This window comes from Canis lupus, chromosome 9 (genome assembly GCF_011100685.1).
Source record: "Canis lupus familiaris isolate Mischka breed German Shepherd chromosome 9, alternate assembly UU_Cfam_GSD_1.0, whole genome shotgun sequence".
Lineage (NCBI taxonomy): Eukaryota > Metazoa > Chordata > Mammalia > Carnivora > Canidae > Canis > Canis lupus.
In genome coordinates, this window is record NC_049230.1 from 30232951 (window position 1) to 30255737 (window position 22787).

General features: G+C 38.8%; 1 protein-coding gene across 22 annotated transcripts in view; it reads left to right on the top strand.

The window, feature by feature from the left end:
* Window positions 1-18743, top strand: part of STXBP4 (syntaxin binding protein 4) — a 213656-nt gene extending 194913 nt beyond the window's left edge. For 10 of the 22 annotated variants that reach the window (XM_038547778.1, XM_038547755.1, XM_038547777.1 and 7 more), the window contains one exon: window positions 18482-18717. In XM_038547778.1, the coding sequence (XP_038403706.1) occupies window positions 18482-18540 (59 nt within the window). In that variant the 3' untranslated portion in view covers window positions 18541-18717. Of the gene's footprint in view, window positions 1-18481 lie in introns of all 22 variants that reach the window. The other 12 variants (XM_038547763.1, XM_038547761.1, XM_038547759.1 and 9 more) reach the window with 6 other exon arrangements.
* The last annotated feature ends 4044 nt before the right edge of the window (window positions 18744-22787 follow it).

Sequence of the window (22787 nt, forward strand, 5' to 3'; positions counted from 1 at the left end):
TTCTCTATATTAGAGGAGAAAAACTAAACATAGAGCTTCTGTACCTTCTTAGTTTCCCAAGATCACAAATTAATAAGGGTTAGAACTAGGGCTCAAACTCAGGTCGAAAGGTACTTAATTTACTGGTCTCTCCTCCCCCTGCCCTCCTCCCAGCCTCATTATTCTTTCTGTCTTGCAGTCAAGTTACTCCTGCCAAAGTCTGGAGATGATTTTCAGAGGAATCTACCCTGAAGGAGAAATATAGTTTGATTTCAAATTTGATAGAATGTACAGCTAAATTAACTTGCCGGAGAAAATCCATTTTCTAGGAGCAGTTTCAGCATACACTTTTAACAATTAACAAACATAATGCATACATTAAAAACAAAAACAAAACCATTTTTAAAAAGACAATGGAAAAGGCTAAGTCAACAGAGGCCACGCTCTGTGCCTCTAACTCAATGGAGAGTCTGCTGCTCTCTATCTTATTAGGGATGGTCCCAGGAAGCAGACTCTCCGATATTTTTTTCTCTCTGGAGACAGTTGTATATATACTTTGTCTAATGGAAGTACCCCTATAGTTAAAATTGTTCCATTCACTGTCATTTCCCCATGCCAAAGTTGATTTTTATGACAAGCTTCACTGTTCACTTGCAGCCCAGATGTTACCATGGCAGCGTATAAGCTGTGGCTGCAGAAATAAGCTTCCCTCCAGTCACACGGGTGTTTAAAGCAGTAATTACAAGAGCAATTTTTAAGGCAGCTCTGCTTTATTATATTTTTACATAATGATGGCACTGTTTTATCTGAATAATAAATTTTAAAAGTATGATTTTTTTATTATTATTATGTTTTATTCAAACAATAAAGATCAAAATTAAGAAAGAGAAGGAAAGAAGAGAGAGAGGAGGAAAGGGAGAGAAAGCGGAGAGAGGAGAGAAGAGCTACGTTCCAGCATCTTGTGTTATTAATGAAAATAAATTTAAAGATCCATTTTCTTTTTCAATATTAAGATGCCTTGTAATTACAGTATTTCTCATTACCATCAACTTCCAATTCTGTTCTCAGCATGCCTAAGAAATTTGAACATATTCCAGGCAAGAAGAAGGCCAGTCAGGATGTAACTGCTAAGGTCACAGTGAAGAAAATATTCACAGCAGAGACAAGGAGGACCAAGATAAGCCTCACTAGGAGATCTACTCTGTCTGTATTTGCTCCATCGGCAGTTTTTCTCTTTTAAACTTTTGAGTGCATAGCCATGCTGCAAGAGCAGCAACACAGCAAGGCTGGGTATGCATAGACGCTCTTGACTGCTGTCACCAAACAGAACTTGCTACAAACCTAATATGTCATCATATTCAGAGTCCTTGTTATGCCGCAGGATAATTAGCACAAATGGTAAATATTTCACATGAAGGGGGAACGACACATACTTTGTTGAAGCAAGATGTTGCTCTTTTTCTCTTGGCCTTCATTCTTCAGTGTCATTTTGAACCAGTGGCAATCATTTATCTTTAACGTATCTAATATAAGTAAGACACATAGATGTGGTTAGACATACACATAAATGATGACAGAGAAAAACAAAACAAAACAAAACAAACAAATGATGACAGAGTCAACTCAAAAGCTAAGACGATTCTGTGCTCCAGACACAAATCCTCTTCTCCACCATGACCCAAATCTTGCTTTTCTCTTCCACAAAACAGCCCTTTCCACATTCTGCTGTTGTGGTTCTTCAGTTCTTGGGAATATATGATCCATTTTTATACAATTCTCACCTCTGGCCCTGATCTCTTAGATACCGGAAAGCCCAAGGAAAAAGCAAAGGAAATCTAAATAGATACTGCATATCAGGACTTGTGGTAGGTGCTTTTGCATGGATGATTTCATTTAAATTTTTTGGGAATATAACCAGTCTGATGTTGTACATTTTTGTAATGTACATTGTATATTTTTATAAACACTGAAGTTGAAATTTAAAGAGTGACTTGTTTAGCTTACTTAACAAAGGTAGTGAACCTGGCCAAGAGTTCAGACTCCAAATTCCATGCTCTTTCCATAGCAACACACACAAACACACACACAAACACACACACACACACACCTCTTGAGTATAGGGTTGTGGATAACCTCTGCTGTTCAGGCTGAGAGAATGTAATAAGCATTGGTTATTTCTGACCAACATCTTATCCCTGGGGATTCTACCCATCTCCTGAATGGATAATTCCAATGGAGCTGGAAACAATCGATTCTTTTCTAATCATGCTTCAAAGTCTAATCCTGGTACTATTTTCCTCCTCCAAATCTGAATGGTCCAGAGGGTGGGCATAATAGCCAAGGAAGGTCAAGAAGCATTCATCTCTGGAAAGTGGTAAATGGACCATAGGAAGAACCTTCTTTCCACTGAGTTTGCTAATCTAGAACAAAGTAGTTCTGGAGCTGCTGGAAATTTTATTTGCTGACTTCATGAAGGAGCTTGTCTGCTGTAGTTGAGAATAAGACAGACCAGATGGGATGTTTTTCCACTTTCTTATACTTTTGCATGTATGGTTCTCTACATCTAGAATACGTAGTTTGCATTTCCATTCAAAAAGAAAAATTATATAGCTCGCTCCTGTCTCATCTCCACTATCGATTCCTTGAGGAGCTGTGTCCTCTTTATTTGAGTTACTTGCCCCTACTGTATACTCGTGTAGCATCTTGCACTCACTCCTGTAATTGAAATTATCTCACAGCACAGCAGTTACTGTTTGCCATCTTTCCCACCCTCAAAATTATGAACTCCTAATAGTGAGTGTGTCCTGGTTATCATCGTAGTCACATCAGTTAGGAATGTTGACAGGTACATGAGAGATGCTCAGTGGTTGTAGAAAGGATAGATGGTAGGAGACCTTGGGTAAGATTGAAAATGTTTCTTAAGCTCCAGAAGGTGTTGAGAATTATCCTTCCCAACCAAATAGAGGAAAAATTAGCTTCAAATTTTCTGAAATTCCAAATTCTCTGAAATTCTCTGGATAAAACTAGAACACAGAAAAATTATAGGCAGATATATTTTAGCACAAGCTAAGAAAGAAATTTCTACTGGTCACATATATTCCCAAATGGGACTATTTGACAAACTCACTAGTGGTATTCAAGTAAAGGCTGCTATAATATATGTTTCAGAATTTAGGTGATATTTTTCCATTATTTTTTTTCTTCCATTTTTTTCTCTTAGGAAGCTAGCCCTAAATCTCTGTGGTGCCTTTTTTGAAAGCAGTCATTTTCTTTCTTTTTTGATTGGTTTCAATAGTTTGTCTTTGATTTTTATCAGTATTACTATGTTCTCTATAGATGTGAGGGGAGTTTTTTGTTTATCTGCTACTTATTATGATTAGAGTTTATAGCACTTCTTGAAAATATGATTTGATTTTTTTTGGTCATTTTTGGAAAATCTCAGTCAACATCTCTTCAACATGCTTCTGCCCATATTCTCTTTCCTTTCTTTCTAAGACTCCAGCTAGATATATGTTAGACCATTATACCGTGTCCCTATATGCTCCCATTTTTATTTTTTATTTTTTTAAAGATGTTATTTATTTATTCATGAGAGATACAGAGAGAGAGAGAGAGAGAGAAGCAGAGACACAGGCAGAGGGAAAAGCAGGCTCCATGCAGGGAGCCTGATGTGGGACATGATCCCAGGTTTCCAGGATCACACCCTGGGCCGAAGGCAGGCACTAAACCACTGAGCCACCCAGGGACCCCCTGTTCCCATTTTTAATTCTATTCTCTCCTTATATCATTCTGGATGTTTTCTTCTGGCCTATCTTCCTTTTCACTAATTTGCTCTTTAGCTGTGGCTAATCTGATGCTAAACTATTTAGTTCTTAATTTCAGTTACTATATTGTGCATTTCCACAGTTTATATTTGCTGCTTTTTCATAGTCTCTAGTTTCCAGCTGAAATTCTCTGTTTTATCATCCCATTTCTTGAACATACTAATCACAGTTAATTTAAAGCTCATAGCTGAAAACTCCAACATCTAGATCATCTGTGCATCTGTTTCTATTTCTTCTATTTTGTTTGATTCTCTTTTGTGAATTCTTCTCTCTTTGCCTGACTCATTATTTTTTTAACTGAATTATAAATATTGTGAGTGAAAAATTATAGAGAAAATTCAGGGCTTGAAAAGATGTTATCTTCCTCAGAAAAGACTTGATTTTACTTGTTAAAACAGTTATAGATGTAGACCACCTTAATCACCTGAATCCCTAATAGCTGGAGTTCACTCTTTGAGAACTAGGATTAGTCTATTTCAGACTAACTTTGTTCCTAAAATATAGATCTTCAAAGATTCCAACTGAAAACCTTGGCTTTCTATGTATTAGGAACAGTATTCCTTGATGGACTCTGTACTCAATTTTTGGCAGCACCTCCTTCATATGAATCAAAACAAAGTAATCAATCTCTCAGCCACCAACTGACACAGCTGGACTCAACTCTATGGGCTCTCCTTTCTCTGAGTTTTTGCCCTCTCAAATACTTATTGCTTTCGTATCTCTTCAATACCTTCAAAAAGGTAACACACACACACACATACACACACACACACAAACATACAAATACACATATAATATTCCAGAATGTGTCTATTTATATCTATATCTACATTTACATATCTTGCAATTTTGGTAATTTTCCAATACTTTCAAAGAGAATTTTTAAAAAGAAAAATAAATAAATAAATAAATAAATAAATAAATAAATAAATAAATAAATAAATAAAATTTTATCCAGGCTTTCTAGTCATCCTAATGAAAGGATTTGTTTGAAAAAAGTTAGTGTAGCACTGCAGGAAGTAGAATCTTGCTTTAGTATTTGTATGGAAGGGTGGAGTTTCACTGGATAAATCTTAAACTTTATCTGGAAGAGTAAATGCAAGAAAATAGCCAAGAAACATTTTTTTTCAGTTAAGAATAATTTGTCTTTATACTATAAAGCTTTAGTAATAAAACTGTATGATACTGAGATAAGAATAAACAAATGGATTCATATAAATGAAAAAATAAAATTGTTGGCTATACTATATATTTGTTATGTATTATATATAAAGGAGGCATTTGACCTCATATAATATTAATGCCAGATGAATTAAAGAGCTACAGATTCAAAGAGCCATAATATTGAAGTAGATTAAAGAAATCCTTCCTAGGTTAACACACAAAGTAAAAACAAATTAAAGATAGTCGATATTAAGTAAAACTTTTGTAGGGCAAAAGATACCATTAGTAGTGTTAAGAGGTAAACAGATAAGCAATAAACTGGGAAAGATAAATGACAGACATTTATGTTTATAGACATAGATTCAGAGAGAGATATATATCTGTCATATATATATTTCTTCAGTCTGTGTGTATACATGTTCATAGAGAGAGATACAAAGATAGAAAAACAGAGAAAAAACTCTAACATTTTCAATAAAAAGATAAATTATCCTATAGAAAAGTAAAGTGAAGAGATAATTTACATAAAAACAAAAATTTTTAAATCTATTTGAAGATGCCCAAACTCACTACATTAAAATATCTAAAAATAATAATAATAGTAAGGTAGTTTTTTAGTATTTCAAACTAACAAATATTTATATACATTCTTGGCAAGGGTGTGAGGAGATAGGAGCTCTTATGTAGTCTTGGTGGGAAGATAAATTGATGCAAATTTTATGGAAGACAATTTGGCAGTATTTACCAAACTTTAAAATATGCATATCATTTCACTTCTAGGAATCTCCTCTACAGAAATATTGGCACTTGAATAAAAGGAAATATACTGAAGCATTATTTCTAGCAGTATAAAATTGGAAACTATCTAAATGTCCCCCATGTAAAGGAATGGTTAATTAAATTTTTTTGCATACATTAAATAGCATACTATAAATCTATTTAAAAGTACAAGGCAGTTCTAGACTTACTATCACGGACTATATATTGAATAGTGAGGAAAGCAAGGTATAAAAATTGTATAATATGATGCCTTTTTAAAAAACTCTACTGCTGTGATTATTACGTATATGTTATGTGGGTGTATTGGTGTGCATGTGTGTGACTGGCTTATTATGTGACTTGAAATCAGTAACCAACAGAAAATAGCTGTGCATTTCTTTCCATGATCTCCCCTTCCCAGTCATGATAACTACAACAGGCATCTCTGTAGCCTCCTTTCTGATCACTTGAAGATAGAAAATATAGCCATCCTGAATCAAAACTTCGATGTCATATCCAATTAGAAACTTCTCCACTTTACCAACACAGTCCTAACCATAGGTTGGAGACCAATAACGGGGCAGTAAAGGAGGGGGGAATGTATATTCTTATACTCTTTCTTCCTTTCCCCCACCCTTACTGATGTCTCCAACAGGGTCAAGTCATGGTAAAGGCAATTTTCAAGGAAAGAGCCAAATGTCTTATGTGGCCACTGCTATGATAATCCTATGTCAATGATCTCTGTCCAGGAAGACTCTCTCATGTAGGTTTCGTATGGAGGTGTATCTGGGAGTTCTTCGGAAACACTGATGGGAACCTTCAACATAACCCAAGGGAGTCACTCTCTACCTGTCCCCCTTTAACCTCTTACCCCACAACCTCTTACTTCTGGGGTCCCTGCACCCTAACAGGCCACCCTTTGGAGAGGGCTCCAGTCTAGTGATTCTCCATTTGCAAAGCTCACACTTTCTTTCCCCACCATGTACAACTCACCAGACTGCTGACCCTCTCCAGGCTGTGCCATCCCAGGCAGCCTCAGACAGACTCCTGCCCTCAGGCTCCTTCCTGAAGGAAAGTAGTCACCAGTCACTGTGTGCATACACACCCCAAACTTCTACAGATGCACTGCAGGTTCTCCTCAGAACCCTCTAGCCTTGCTTCATGTCAGTGCCCCCACCCAGTATCCAGCTCCACAGGCATTCAACCTGGGAGTCAGGCCTATTTCCTTTCTCACCCTCATGAGCCATTCATTCATGTAGGGGGCCACCTTACTGGGCCTGAAATAAAAAAGAAAAGCCAAAGACCTCTCTCTCTACTCCTATAAATTACTTTCAAGTTAATTTCTAGCTACTTTACACAAGCTTAATGGTGATGTCACTGATCTCACTTTGCTTTGTTTCAGTAAATTCTCTGTGGGTGGGTATTGTGCTTTCTCTTTAGAATATGGGTCATATATACCTATTGTCTTCATCTTTGCTGCATTAGCTGAAAATCCAAAATAATAAGAAATACCCCATTTAGCATCCTGTCACATTTATACCACATCTCCCCTCTGCTGCATGCAGATACATATATGTAGTTTGTTTATGAATGGAACAAGATGTAGAAGGATACCCACAAACTGAACACTGATCAGCTTTGCAGTGGAATTGGGGAACAATATGAGGGTAACTTTTGCTTTTCACTCTGTATTTCTGTGTTATTGACTTTGTTTAAAATGAGCATGCAATTCTTTTGTAACTTCAAAAACAGTGAAATAGTGATGATAGTAATAATAATAATAAAATATTGATAATATCTACCATTTTTAAGTCTCAAAGTACCAGGCTGTGTGCTAGATGCTTTATTAACACTATCTGTTTTAATCCTCTCCACAGCCCCATCAGTATGCCCTCTTGATAGATAAAGAAACTGAGACTCTTTGAGGCCAACTTGGCCGAAATTCTAAACTGTGCTGGGTCTAGAAGCCAGTGTAGTCTGCCTCTAGAAACCCAGGCAACTCTCCTGGTATGTCCTCATCCTTCATAGCATTTAGCAGGTGAGAAACACTCAGTGTTGCGTGGGGCATGGCACAGCTGCCACCTCATGTCCAGACCCAACTGAGGCACATCTAGTGCTGTCCTCTTTTTTTTTATATTTAAGATTTTATTTATTTATTCATGAGAGACACAGAGAGAGAGGCAGAGACACAGGCAGAGGGAGAAGCAGGGTCCATGCAGGGAGCCTGATGTGGAACTCGATCCTGGGACTCCAGGATCATGCCCTGAGCCAAAGGCAAACACTCAACTGCTGAGCTACCCAGGGATCCCTAGTGCTGTCCTCTTAACTGACAGAGGAGCAATGGTGTGGAAGAAAGATCTGAGCTGGGGAGTAAAAGACCCAAACAAACAAGCTGAGCTGAGAGTTTAAGCTTCTCTGAGCCTCGCTTTGCTCATCTGTGCATTTGAGACAAAAAAAACCACTTACCTCGCAAAGTGAGGTGAAGGCTCAGTGAAACAAATATGGCGAGCACACATCTTGCTAACCAGGGTCAGTTGTTTTTAATCAGTAGTTCATTGTTCCTAGTAAAAAGTGAGCAGCCTGGGATCCATGATCAGCTATTCTACACTCTTTCACATCTCCTGCTGATGCTTTGGACAGTGCTACAGACTGAATATTTGCATCCCCCACTCCCAAGCCCTACACCAAAATCCTACCCCCTCCAATTTAATGGTACTTAGGAGCAGGCCTTTGGGAGGTGCTTAGGTCATGAGAGTGGAATCCTCATGAATGAATGGGATTAGTACTCTTAGACCCCAGAGAACTCTCTCATCACTTTCACCCTGTGAAGACAGCAAGTCCTCAACAGACACTGGATCAGCTATTGCCATGATCATGGACTTCCTAGCCTCCAGAACTGAGAGAAATAAATGTTTATAGTTTATAAGCCACCTAGCTTATGGTATTTCTTTATAGCAGCTCAAATGGACTAAGACAGATGAAGCACATTACATTAGTGTTGTCCTGCAGGTCATATCATGGGCTAAAAGACAGCTTTGGCTTGCTGAGAACATCGCTGTCCATCCCACCATTCCTCTCTTCCAACAGGATTCTCATTGGTGTCAGTCATAAGGTCTTTCAGATTCCGTGGGATTTAGGACATCATTAAGAGGCAGGCTGAATGTGAAGTCTAGACTGCTCGCTGGTGGTGGGTAGGTTCACAACATAAGTTAGGGTGTAATGTTTGGGAGGTGTGCATGTGTATTTGATAGGGAAGAAAGATGTGAGGTGAAAAGGGTGGAGGTCACTAATGAAACACAGATTATCTCCCAAACATGCTGATTCCTGCATCTAGAATATTTACTGGTCAACATTCAAGCAGTAGAAAATGGAATCACTGACACACTGTATAAACCTAAATTTTCTAATGGCAATCTATGTTATTAAACCTATAATGAGAAAAAGTCTGAACAGAGGAGCAGTCTAGCTTATTAAGCTATTTTTTTGCTCTATTTTTCATTTTATAAAGAGATTCAAATTCAAAGCCTATACAAGAAAGAAGTGCTCATACCCCTTTATGGAGTTATGTTTGTTTTATTTACTTTAAATTGGGCTTAAATTAGGCCTCAGAAGGAGGGAATTCATTAAAATCCCAATATGTGATGTTGGCAAGTTGCCATCTTAAAGTCCTGTATTCCTTCCTTTGATAGGATTCAAAGGGAAAATCATAAATGCCAAAAATAAAACTATGGTTGTGCTTGATGTGCCAATTATAATGTTTTCATCAGATTACAAAATCATAAAATTAGAAAGATAAGGAGGAAAAAGATTAATTCTTGATAACTGCATATCTTTTTCCTCATTTAAAATATACATAGACATTGTGTACATTATGTGTATTTTCTTCTAGAATCTTTCTATGAAGATGCCCACAAACTCACAAACACACATGTATGTTGTAAAATTGGTGTCATACATTGTGCAGAAATTTGTATCCTGCTCTTTTCCACTTAATCTTATATCATTCCACTTAATCATTATATCATCCCACTTAAACTTATATCATTCCTGCCATGGAATGCTATTTTAAAAGAGGATTTTTTTTAAATGGCTAAATACTACCCATCATAGATTAGGCATAAATCATTCATTGAAGAGACCCTATCACTATGCCTGTAGGGGCTATTTCCAGTGGGTCATCATCCTAAATCATGTTATGAGCAGTAGCCATGTTTAAATATAAATTTGGAATCATGTATCTTTTTAGATTCTTAGAAATAAAATTTTTGTAGTCAAAAAGTGCACATTTTAAAGCTTGTGGGATATTTCTTGTGAAGTGCCCCCCATGATATTTGTTATTGTGTGACTCCCATAAGAGGGGACATGGGCCAAGATTTCACCCTACCTTCATCAGCCTTAAGCATCATTCATTTCAATCGTGGCGATTTATGTGTGTCTTTTCATGTTTTTATACCAATGTTACTGTTTGTTTAATTAGAATTTTTTCCTTTTTTAAATTTAGGGGTATTCATCCTTCATTCTGTTTGTTTGCAAATAGGTTTTCCAGTTTGTCATACACATTTACATTTTGTTTTTGGTGTTGGTGACAAATGGCTTACATTTTTCAGTTGCTAGATATAACCTTCTCTTTCAATGATCTCTCCTCTTGCTTTTATGCTTGCAGTCCTCATCTGTCCCTAATTAGTTTACTATCTGCCAATGCTTTATTCTGGTTTTTAAATTTTTAAAAAATATTCAATCTATATAAAATTCATCTGCTGGGAACTATAAAATAAAGATCCAATTTGATTTTTTAAAAAATAGATTTAATTATGTCAAATTAGTTTTTGAATACTCTCTTGTTCTGAGGACTAAAGTGACCAAAGACTTTTTAATTATCTCAGAGAAGCCTGAAATGTCATAGGTCCCATCCTGGATTATATCCAAGACACTAGGAAAGAATTCATTTTTCAAATGGGTATGCAGGAGCAGTGGTTAAGAACAGAATCAGGTTATTTTCCATTATACTGTTCAAATGCTGATGTTCAACATGACTGTTACAGTAAACAAGGAAAAAAGAAAAAAGTCATAAAGGGAGTCAAGCAAATAAGAAGAGTGCAAATCATGCCCCTATTAAAAAACCTATAAAGAAGATTAAGAGAAATTAGTTTCTGAGCAGGCCTTTTGCCCCCAAGATCCTCATTTAAATAGTAGTATTAATTATCAGACCATAAAACTCAATGGACACAAAGAATACAACCTTGTAAAATTTTTCTCTGACTCGTTTAATACCTAGCCAGAGCCTTCATTCAGTCTGATGTAGAAAACATAAGCTATTAAATCAGATAAACTCAATTAGTTGTGATTTTTTTTTCCCCAGGCACTTTAGGATAAGATTTAATCTATGTTCTGCTCATCTCACCCTCAAAGTGCCATCCAACTTTGAGAGGGACTTTGGTGGATGTGGTGTCTGGTCTACAGCTTCCCTCCCATATCTGATAGAATTTCTTGGGGTGTAAGGCACCAGGTATAAACTCTGGTCGCTACCTTGGGTCCCTTCTATATCTGCAAGCATATGCTCCATTGTGCCTTGTCTTCAGAGAACAGATCCACAGAGGTCACCTTCCTCACTCTGATGGCCGGGCTCCTCCTGTAAGTGATCCCCTGTCAGCCACTCTGTGTCCTTCTAAGAGGCATGTGGAACTTTTGGCTATTATCCTGTGCCTCTCAGTTGTCATAAGTGCCTGTTGGGTGTGGGAGGTGGGGGAGGAAGTGCTATCTTGAGCCCTTTCTGCTTAGACCTGCCCCATCCCCATTTATGCTATAAACTACTTTCTAAAGTAGGTGTAAAAGACTTCTCTGAAGCATTGCTACCCATTCAGGATTTATCTGGGGAGCAAAATACAAATCTCTTCTCAGATGTGCTCCATTCTGCTATCGTGGGTCTCTTTCATGCTGATTCAGGGGCAGAGTAAAAGGGACAGATTCATCCCTGGGACTGACTGGCAGCTAAGCTCCCTTATCCTCCCCTGAAGCTCCTCTTCACCCAGGCTGTCATCTTTTTCTATAGAAAGTTATGTAGGGAATTAACTCTATATCTGGCTTCCTTCGGAGTTTTAGCCTTTGACAACAAAACAAGACAAGAAAACAACCTTATCTCATGCCTCCCCTGCAAAAATAAAAGGGCTTCCATTTTAAGAGTAGTGCCTCTGCTCTGAGTTTCAAGAGTCTACTTGGATTTTTTTTAAGGTAGGATAGAAAGAATTCACCTTTATTCTTTCTAAGTCTCCTAGCAGTGTTCTCTTAAGCACTTGATGCTGCTGAGTCAGTGGAAATAGGATCATGGTGGGAAGGAGGGAACCAAACCTTACTGAATATTTCTAAGTTTTAATCTGTAATGTGTGTGTTTCCAATCTCCAATTATCTAACAAACATCACCACATGTACACCCACTTCCTCTCTGCTCAGAGCCAACGAGAAGGAAGCCAGCCATTCTACAGTTTCCTGAGCCAAAGGGCGGGGAAAGAGACTCTACAGCAGACATGTACACGTCCATTAATGACAGGTGCACTTCAAAGTGACCTGAACTGATGGAGGTCAGTGGGGGAGATTTCTTCCAGATGTTTGCTCTCCTACATCAGAAGTACCCCCAGCAACAAAGGGTGGAAATAAAGGCAATCTTACCTGAAGGAAACTACTGTTGGGACAAGAACCAGATTTAAGCATCCAGAAAATTATTTGTTTCCATGTAGTTTTACTTTTATATTATATTTGACAATATGTAATGAATGACAAAGAAAGAAATTCTATCCCCATGGGCCCTACAGAGTGGACAGTGAACACATTTTAACCTTGTAATAAAAAAAGCCAGATTTATATGCCTCCAACCTGAAATGACTTTGGAATTGTCAGAAAAGTGAACTGGGGAGAACAAGGCCCCACCTCTGTTCATTAATCAATTTGAGGTGTCTTAATTAAATTCTCCTCTGAGCCCCAAGAAGGTGAAGAGAGACTATAAGGTATAACTTGAACAAGACTCTCCCACAACCACAATATAAGTAGGAAGAAATAATGTCTGGATCTTTCTGACATAAAAGGAGAGAGGATTATTTCCCTGTCGTGCATTCTCTGTTTAAAGGACTAACATGTAGGAAAGAAACTACATTTATTTAGGGTTCTTATTCCACACACACAAAAAATAATAAATAAATAAACAGAATTAGGCTTAATGTCTGGAAAGAAAGAAATTTCATGGAACGCCTGGGTGGCTCAATCGGTTGAGTGTCTGCCTTTGGTTCGGGTCCTGATCCCGGGGTCCTGGGATCGAGTCCCACATGGGGCCCCCACAGGGAGCCTGCTTCTCCCTTTATGTGTGTCTCTGCCTCTCTCTGTGTCTTTCATGAGTAAATATATAAAATCTTTAAAAAAAAAAAAAAGAAATTTCACATTAGCATCCAGTGAGGAAACAGAAACCAGGGAGAAGATAAGAGGAGAGAAGTATAGTCACTGCTAAGGGTACAAGCAATAATCCATAGTGGTTTGATACCACATCCCCAATAGAATCACTGGTCCCTAAATTCTCTGGTCTCCTGCCTTCCCCTCAAAGGTCCTGGGAGGGATGGGGTTCATTCATTTGCTTCTTGCTGCTGGCTTGTCATTCTGTCATGCTGTGACCTCAGTTTGCCATGTGGTGGCCTCAACCATCCTCTTGGCCACCTCTGCTACATTCTTAAACTCAGGGCTGTCATTATCCTAGATTGACCTTCTCATTGCCAAGGACATAAGGGAAGGTTCTCTACCCAGCATATTATAACTTCTTTACAAGCAACCCCAAAGAGTGGCCTGGCTTTTGTCATTTTCATTTGTTTGTTCATTCATTCATTCAACATGTATTCAATAAATGATTAGCAGCTACCACATGCCTGGCATTGGGCCTGAAACTGGGGTAACAGTGGAGAAAAGATGATGATGGTCACTGACTTCATGGAGCACATGATCATTGCAATGCTGTAATTATCTTCCTTTTCCAAAAAACTTCTGATAATCTCAAGTTCAGAGAAACACATGAGGTGGTACTTCAAGGCTCATGCTTGAAAGAATTCATTCCCACCAGTGGCCACCCAGTATCTCAGAACCTTCTTGTCTCTCCATCTGGAGATGATCTTCCTCTTCACTCAGGCCTTTCCCCCCTACTTACCTTTCTTAAATATTTTAATACCCACATCACACAAACCTACTATTGATTCTATTTATCACCATTTTTTCCCAAGAGGGGTAGAGGGCCATTATGAAAATGAAATTTCATCAGCCCAAGTTGGTCAGTCATGCTGATTATATTATATTCAACCTACAGATGTGAATACTCATATTATAAAAATTTATAAGCAATGAACAGTGAAGTTCATGGTCAAAATAATAAACAGAGGGTGCATTTGGTATTTTTCACATAATTTTCCTCCTAACTGAATAGTAAGGAACCTATTCACAATTTTAGAAAAGAGTGACAAGATCACTTTTATACCCCCCATCCTATACAATGTATTTACAATTTATGGGGCTTTGGAAATGGGAGTACTTAAACAGAATTAGGGTAAATTATAATGGGTCTCCAGCTTAGTGGGAAAAGGCATCCAGTTAGTTTCTTTACACTTTCTCTTCAGTGCTTTTACCTTCCCTAAAATGCTGCTTTGCAGAAACAACCTCCATTCCCTTTCTTCTTAAAGGATATTCTGATAAAAATATAGTTAGGTAGCCAGAGCTATAATTTTACCTTGTACATAGTGACATACTCTACTCATGTGGTTTAAGACATTTGTGGGTTTTTTTTTAAAGATTTATTTATTTATTTTAGAGAGAGAGAGAGAGAATACAACCAGGAGGAGCAGAGAGAGAATCTCAAGCAGACTCCCTGCAGTGCAGAGCCTGAGGCAGTGCTCGATCTCACAATCCTGAGATCACAACCTGAGCCAAAAATCAAGAGTCAGACACTTAACCAACTGTGCCACTGAGGAGCCCCAAGACATTTATGCTTCTGAGCATCATTCCCTGAGATGGGGAGGCTGGATCATCTGGTCTCCTGATGACAAGTCAGGCTCATTCCTACTATCTTGAGAATACTCCTTGTAGATATTATGGGAGGTAGGTTTATGGTGGGGGTGAGTGTGTGTTCAGAACCGAGAAGAAATTGAGAACGATTTCTCAATTTTTGCAATGCAGGCAGGACAAGGCCTAAACCATCATAAACCTCTGTGAAATTTTAATCCTCTACACTGTCATTGACTCACTTACTCCTGTGATGAGAGGGTGCTCATGAGGTCAGTAAAACTGACTAAAGATAGTCAAGCAGAAACAGGTTACCCAGGGACCTCAGAGGAGTAACAGCTGTGAATAGGACATCCCAGTAGTAACAACAAAAGAGAAAACTGGCATGACTGTCTTGAATGCGCAGGTGTAAAAATGATGCCTAGAAATACCCTAATTCTCTGCAGGACTTTACTGACTAAAGGCAGAATCATCTGAGTGGAAGAAACAATGAAATACACCTGAGAATTCTGAGTTTGTCAGCAAAATCAATGCAGAAATATGATATGGAAGATTTTCCTGGACAAGGGGAAAGCCAAGTTGATCACACCCTAATAGATATCAACCCTGCAAAGGAAGACTATGGTGATAGAAAGGGGTTGGTCAGCCAAAAAAAGTATAGATAAATGAGGATTAGAGAGGCAAAACTTGACATCCTGTGCCCAGTCTTACCCAGAGGAGAGAGACCATACATCTGGAAGATTTACCACAGTCTGTATATCCTTCAAGAAACTATACAGTGAATTTGTTAAGAATGTCTCTAGTGCTGGATTAACCTAGTTGGAACACCAGGACCCTAGCTTACCTACCTACTTGCTTATTTACTTACTTATTGTCTGGAACAAGATACTTAAATTTTCTGATTCTTGGTTTCTTCATATGTAAAATCAAGATAATATTAACAGTTCCTTGTTGCTCTTTCTTTCTGAGAATATGATGAGACTACATTTCCCAGCCTCTCCTGAAGTTTTTGGGGTGACCAAGTGACCAACTCCTAGCCAATAGTATATGAGCAGACAGAATCTGGAACTCCTCCGGGCTTGACCCATTAAAAACTTCCTATTTCAAACTTCCTCCTCTTTACTTTCTCATTGGGTAGATGCAGTAGAGCCTCTAATATCCTGGATACCCGAATGTCTGTGTGGAGCAGAGGTCTTTTACCAACCTGGAACCACCTTAGGCTATGTGTATGTATGATGAAAAAAAAAATTAAGTTCTATTGGGCAAACCATTATTCCTTTGGAGATGTATTTGATACAGCAGTTAGCCATCTAAACTAGTACACCATTGATTATCCTGTTACAACATATAGGATAGTGCCAGCACATAGAAAGTGCTTAAGTTTTGTAGCTTATTGTTTCTTATTCTTGGCTAGACAAAGCTTCTTTGAGGCTGGTGAAGGCTTTAAAATGGAAATTGGTAAGTCAGACTCAGCTGAAGTTTGTTTTTTTCACTTGCTATATTAGCCAAAAAGCACTACATGGACCATAAGTGAGATGATAAATATGTGCTGGCATGAGTGAACAGCTCTCCAATGCCTTCCTTTTCAAGTGACATACTCGAGATGGGGTGGGCTCAACAGCCTACACAGAGTGAGGGAGTTGTCAAGTCAGAAGAGCCTAGAACTGCACACTCATTGTATTCAATAGCTTGGGATTAGGTGAAGTGGAGAGAGAGGCTACATCAGATCATGTCTATAACATGTCATTTGAGCTTAGGTTTACTTTTACTTTTTTTTCTGAACCACAGTTATGTAATGTTCTTCCTTCCATATTTCATTCCTACCACTCCACTGGGTCTACTAAAGGTTTCATCACAAGAGGACCACTACTGTTCTTCTGGCTTTCCTTGCTCTCCAAATTAACACATATTCTGATTAGCTTTCTTGTCCTTTGTATGTTAAAACTAAAGCCTAGGAGTGAGGACACAGCATTGGCCACAAGAAAGGAAATCCATATTACACATAATATATTAACATGATCAGGTGTCCATCAGCCACACAGTTGTCATTCTTTATTCTCCATCCTGCTTATTTTTTTTATGACATTCATAGCTATTTAAAATTCCATTTTTTATTTATTTGACTACTTATTTATTATGTGCCTCTTTCCACTGATGTAACTCTATGAGGATAGAGACTTTATCTCGTTTGCTGCTCTAGCCCAGTGTTCAGAATCAGTGTGCCAATCTCCAAACAGATACAAAGAAAAATTTTTTTCAAGTGAATAAATGAATTTGCTGAATGAATGTATGTTTGTCATGGGTCAAGATTCCTGGATCTGTTCAATTCTTGAGGACTGATCAGAGTTTCTAGACCAACAAAGCTAATTACTGGGCCCCAGATTACTTGGGTCTGCTACCAAGGTCATGTTACTTTTTGGGTATGTGTCTGGGTATCCAGACAGCTGGAATCTTCAGGCAAAGTGACTCTAGAGAATAATAAAAATATTTGGGAATGAATATATTTGGGAATGGAAATTTGTACATTACCCAACTGGAGATGAATCTAGCTTATTGTCACTCTATTCATTGCTATTCATTATTCTCCTTTCTGGTGTCAAGAAAAGATTAGAGCCCTTGGGCTTACTAAGCCTGGAGGGGAAAATGCTGAGAGGAGATATAATCTGCTCACTAGAACAAGTCTTTTTAAATTCATCTCATGTCTTTTTTGGTTAGGGTCATTAAACTGATGGATCTGGGGAAATGTTCTACAATAAAGTGTTTTATGCGGTCTCTCAGGTTATCCTCAGAGACAAGAAAGGAGGTGGTGGGAAGTTGGTTGGCCTATGATTGAATGGCAATCCCTGGAGGATGCAGCAGGGATCTTTGGTGATGGATTTCAGTGGATTTGGTATGAATACCTGGAATACACAATGATCAAATCTATGTATCACAGACAGAGCTAGAATAAGAACTAACACACAGGTGACAGAATCAGGTCCCACAAATCTCTTATTGAGCTGTAAAAATGGACCAAATATAGCAAGACTGAATTTAAAGGAGATAAGTATCAAGGCATACACTTGGGTTCAACAAATTAATCACATATTCCACCCAACTCAATTCTTTTAAATTGACCAAACCATTCCCAAGCTACATAGTGAATATCCTGGAAAACTTAGTCCCTGACATCTTACAAGAGCGGAAGTCTAGAGTCCTAATTCCCAAGGTCATAGCTAATTCATTTTTTGACCCAGTCTGTTACCACTCCATTTCTTGACATTGGCTGAACACTTGCCCTTTGGCTCTGACCATGAGCTCCCCTCTGCTACTATGATCCTATTTCCCCTGCTTTGACCTCTTCTGGTTTATACTCTAGCGCCTTTGAGCCCAGTCTCCAGGACCCATACCAGCACATTCTCTGACCACAGAGAGTTTAAAGACAGAATGCTTGAAACATTCACCAGTCTTGGTACACATGAGGAAAATGCAGGCCCTTTGTTTGTTAGAAGTACAACACAAATGGTCTAACCATGAGATAGGTTAACAAAATATCAACTTGAGTCATTTTGCCATATTCATGGTGCCAGAAGTTAGAGAGGTTGTTGCCACTCTGTCCACTCTGTGATAGTCAGACCACATCTTGAGATAGGACCTGCTTTTATGTGTTGAACATGATGGTGTATCTTGAGAAAGAATGGTGAGAGCGCTTGAAACCATATCTTATGAAAGAATGTTTCCCCCTTTATTTCCAGGGAAGAAGAAAAAGAAGGGAAGAAATCCCTTTCATTTTACAAAAGCAAAACTTAGCTGAATACAAAGATATGCTCAATGCAGAAAATGTGGAGAAGACAGATAAGCATAAAAGTATATGTATCTTCATTTTTTCCCTTTCTTTCATCTTATGTATATATATATATGTATATATGTATATACACATTTATGATATCAATTCATACTTTATTGCTACCCTTTTGTACTTTATAATATATTAAGATGTTTTGACCATGAGAATAATATTACTCTATAGTAGGTTCATTGAAGAATGCATGTGAAAACATTTTAAAAGTATAAAGAAGGGATTTTTGGTTTTGAACTTTAAGAAAATACCATGTATAACTCATGCTAATTTGGATGTTTTTTATTTATTTATATTTATTTTTTTATCCTTTTATTTTTTTAAAGATTTTATTTATTTATTCATGAAAGACACACAGAGAGAGGCAGAGACACAGGCAGAGGAAGGAGAAGCAGGCTCCATGCGGGGAGCCTGATGCAGGACTCGATCCTGGAACTCTGGGATCATGCCCTGAGTTGAAGGCAGATGCTCAACCACTGAGCCACCTAGGCGTCCCAATTTGGATGTTTTTAAAAGGAAAACATAAATTATCAAAATTGGCTTTAAAAGATGTCCAGTTAGCTGTGTCTTTAGCTTGAGGATCTCTGAATGAAGATCCTGTCCACTTGGTCACACAGTCCCCACCTTTGAAACTTTTCCACCCTCTCTCTAGGGTAGAGGAAGGTGCCCTCCATTTGCCATGCTCCATGCCCTCTCTCCTCCATGAGTTATGTCAGGTGGCTGGCTTGGGCAAGTGCCAAAGAAACAATAATCACTGCTTTCAAACTGGCTGAAGAAGGCTAGGAACTCCTGGTGATTTCAGGCTGTTTTCCAAGCTGCTTGCTGAAGTTAGAAGTGGGGACAGGGTTCTTAGGAAATTGTTTGCTACCACCTTTCCAGACTCATTGCTGGGCCCCACAGATCATCAGCTCTCACCTTCTCCTTCTGAGAAGGAATGGAAGAGAGGATGAGCTGTTACATCACCTGGAATTCTACTGTCTCTGATCATGGCTTCCTCCAATAAGGTATCAACACTAAATCCCCCAAAAGGTACCATGTCAGCTATGGCCCACTAAGTATTCACAGAAATAGGGCCACCTGAGGACATCCCCTCAAGCTCTGGAAAGAATGGGATAGAGATCAAAACCACCCTTCGGAGTGTACAACCAAGACAGACTAAAGTATTCCCACTCCCCATATAGACCTAGTGAGGACCTGCCTCTGAGCCTTGTCTCCTGCTATGTCCTCTGTATAGAGTGTATTTTCCCATCTCGTGACAGCTTACTTGGCTTTAAGTGCCAGCTCAAAGCAACCTTGCACCAGGAAGTACCAATGATTTTGTCTTCTATCTTACATGGCACACACTGTCCTATCTCTTAAGGCATTGTTTTTTCACCCTCCTGTTATACTTACAAATGCAAATAACTTAACTTCCCCTCTGGCCTAGGACTTCTTTATGGCCTGGTCAATGGCTGATTTATTTTTATTTCCCCCATGGGCAATCAGCAAACAAATGAAGGAGAGGGCTGGTGGGTGGGGGATGGGCTAGATGGGTGATGGGTATTAAAGAGGGCACTTGTTATGATGAGCACAGGGTGTGGTATGTAAGTGATGAACCACTACTCTACTCCTGAAACTAATTTTTCACTATATGTTAACTACCTAGAATTTAATTTTTTAAAAGATTTTATTTATTTATTCATGAGAGACACACACACACAGAGAGAGAGAGAGAGAGAGGCAGAGACACAGGCAGAGGGAGAAGCAGGCTCCATGCAGAGAGCCTGACGTGGGACTCATCCCAGGTCTCCAGGATTAGGCCCTGGCCTGAAGGCGGCACTAAACCACTGAGCCACCCGGGCTGCCCAGAATTTAAATTTTTTAAAAAATCTTAAGGAAAAAATAAATAAACATCTCAAAAAAAAAATTGCATGTAGAGTAGTTAGCATGGCACCTAGCATATAATAAGCTCTCAGATGTCAGCTATCTTATTTTACCATTTTTGTGTGCAAATCATGAAACTTTTTTCCCAAATCAGCAGCAATTTCTCAGAAATATTTGGTAAGTAATTCCTTTTGGGGGCTGTGAAAATAGGGACAATATAAAGGAGAGACTTTCAATAAGCTGTTTATAAATAATTAGGCATTGTCTTTGTCTGCTATAGCAAAATACCACAGACTGGGTGGCTTATAAACAATAGAAATTTACTGCTCACAGTGCTAGAGGCTGGCAAGTCCAAGATGAAGGTGACAGCAGCATTGTCTTCTAGTAAGGATCCCCTACCTGTTCAGAGCAGGTGCCTTCTTGCTGTGTCCTCACACAATAAAAGGGGCTATGGATCTCTCTGGAGACTCTCTTACAAGGCACTAATCCCATTCTTAAGGACTCCATTCTCATGACCAAAGCACCTCCCAAAGGTCCACTTCCTAATATAATTTGAGGGGAGAGGATTTCAACATTTGAATTCAGGGGAATACCAACATTTAGACTATAGCAGGCAAAGTATGCAGACATAAAAAGAAAACACTTATGGGTACAGAGGAATGTCTGATCTCTCTCTCTCTCTCTGGCTGTCTCTCTCTGTCACACACACACATACACCCCTTTTCCAGATGTCCCTTGGGTTAGAATTCTGCAAACAGTATCTCATAGCAAACATTCTTGACTCTGTCTCTAGGGATGAGCCCTGAGCCAATAATGGAGGAAAGCGATCTAATCACTGTTTCCCTTGAGGAGCCTGTGGTTGCTCAGGATAAAGAAAGCCTGTAATAAAATGTTGTGCATGAATTGATAAAGTAACTATTATTACTGTGGACAATGGAGTACAAGAAATAGTGCCCGAGTTCATTCATTCATGCTCTTTTTTTTTTTAATTCATGCTCTTGAAATTACACTTCCCTGATTTTGTTACACACCAAATCCATCTTTTACAAGGCGAAAGTGGATATATACGTGAAACCAATATACTTCACAGACCCAGTTTATAAAATAATAGGTTTCATTTTCCTGTTAATAAAATCTACATGACTCTAGGGTTACACTTGCGGCTATGAGGTTATTCTTCCCTGCCCTATGATTACCTTTCCTGTGATTCTAGCCTGTTGGGAGAATTAAATAAATGATTACAGGGATAGTGCTTGGACTAGTGTCTACTTTGATTCTAACAGAGTAGCAAGCACTCAAGAAATATTATTTATTATTATTATTATTGCCATTAATATCATTCCTAGTATTCCCAGTTAGCCCGTTGGAGCCTGAATTTGGCGAGCCAGCTCGAAGAAAAAGATGCCACACACATAGTTATTCACAAATATTCTAGCTCCCTTACTTTCTTGGCACTAGATAGAACTGTTCTCACTCAACCATTCCTGGTCAGGGAGCGGGGAGGGCATGTGACTAGTTCCATTGGCAATGCCCGGCTCCTCCTGGTTGGAATGTTTGTTGGAACATTGCTGATGCAAGACCCACCAGAGTTCTGTTTTCCCTATGCCAAGACCGGCAATTTTTCACACAATGGCTGTTCCTTCTATCTCGGTCTCCAACAGAACAATGACAAGATGGAGCGGAATCCATACCAACCTGCAATGGGTATGTAATATGAGCAAGAAATACTTCTTTATTCTTTTAAGCCAATATTCCCTTGGTGATAAGATGGCTCAGCCTTGACCACATGCTTCATCCTCAATTTGACCATCAAGCCCCTGTCACCAACCACACCACCTCTCTATCATAGTGACATTTTGTGATCCTTTCGCATCTCCTTGTATCAATCAGCAATATCTCAGAAATTTGCAAGCAGTGTGAAACGTCTAAAGGGAAAGAAAACGGGAGTTTCCAGCCCTTGAAAAACTTGATTCCTTATGCAAATATGCTCAAGTCTGCTCAGTAATCTTTAAGCTCTCTATACCAGGGAAACAGATAGCTTTGTCACAGCCGGAACTGGTCTTCCTGTTCCCACACATCAGGCACCTTTCTCCTATCCCTTCAAAGCACGGGGCAGAAATCCCTGATGATCACTTCTCAGGACTTCTCCAATTTTCTGTCTTCAGACCTGTCCCTACAAGGACTGTGAGGTTTTTTTTTAATATCTGAGATTTAAATCCCTTCCATTCCCTACCCCAACTGCTTAACACAGCACATGGCTTTTGAGGGGCCTAGCCTTTGAAGACCTATTTCAGGTATCATATCCTACAAGAGGCTCTTTCTTGATCTCCTCCTTCTCC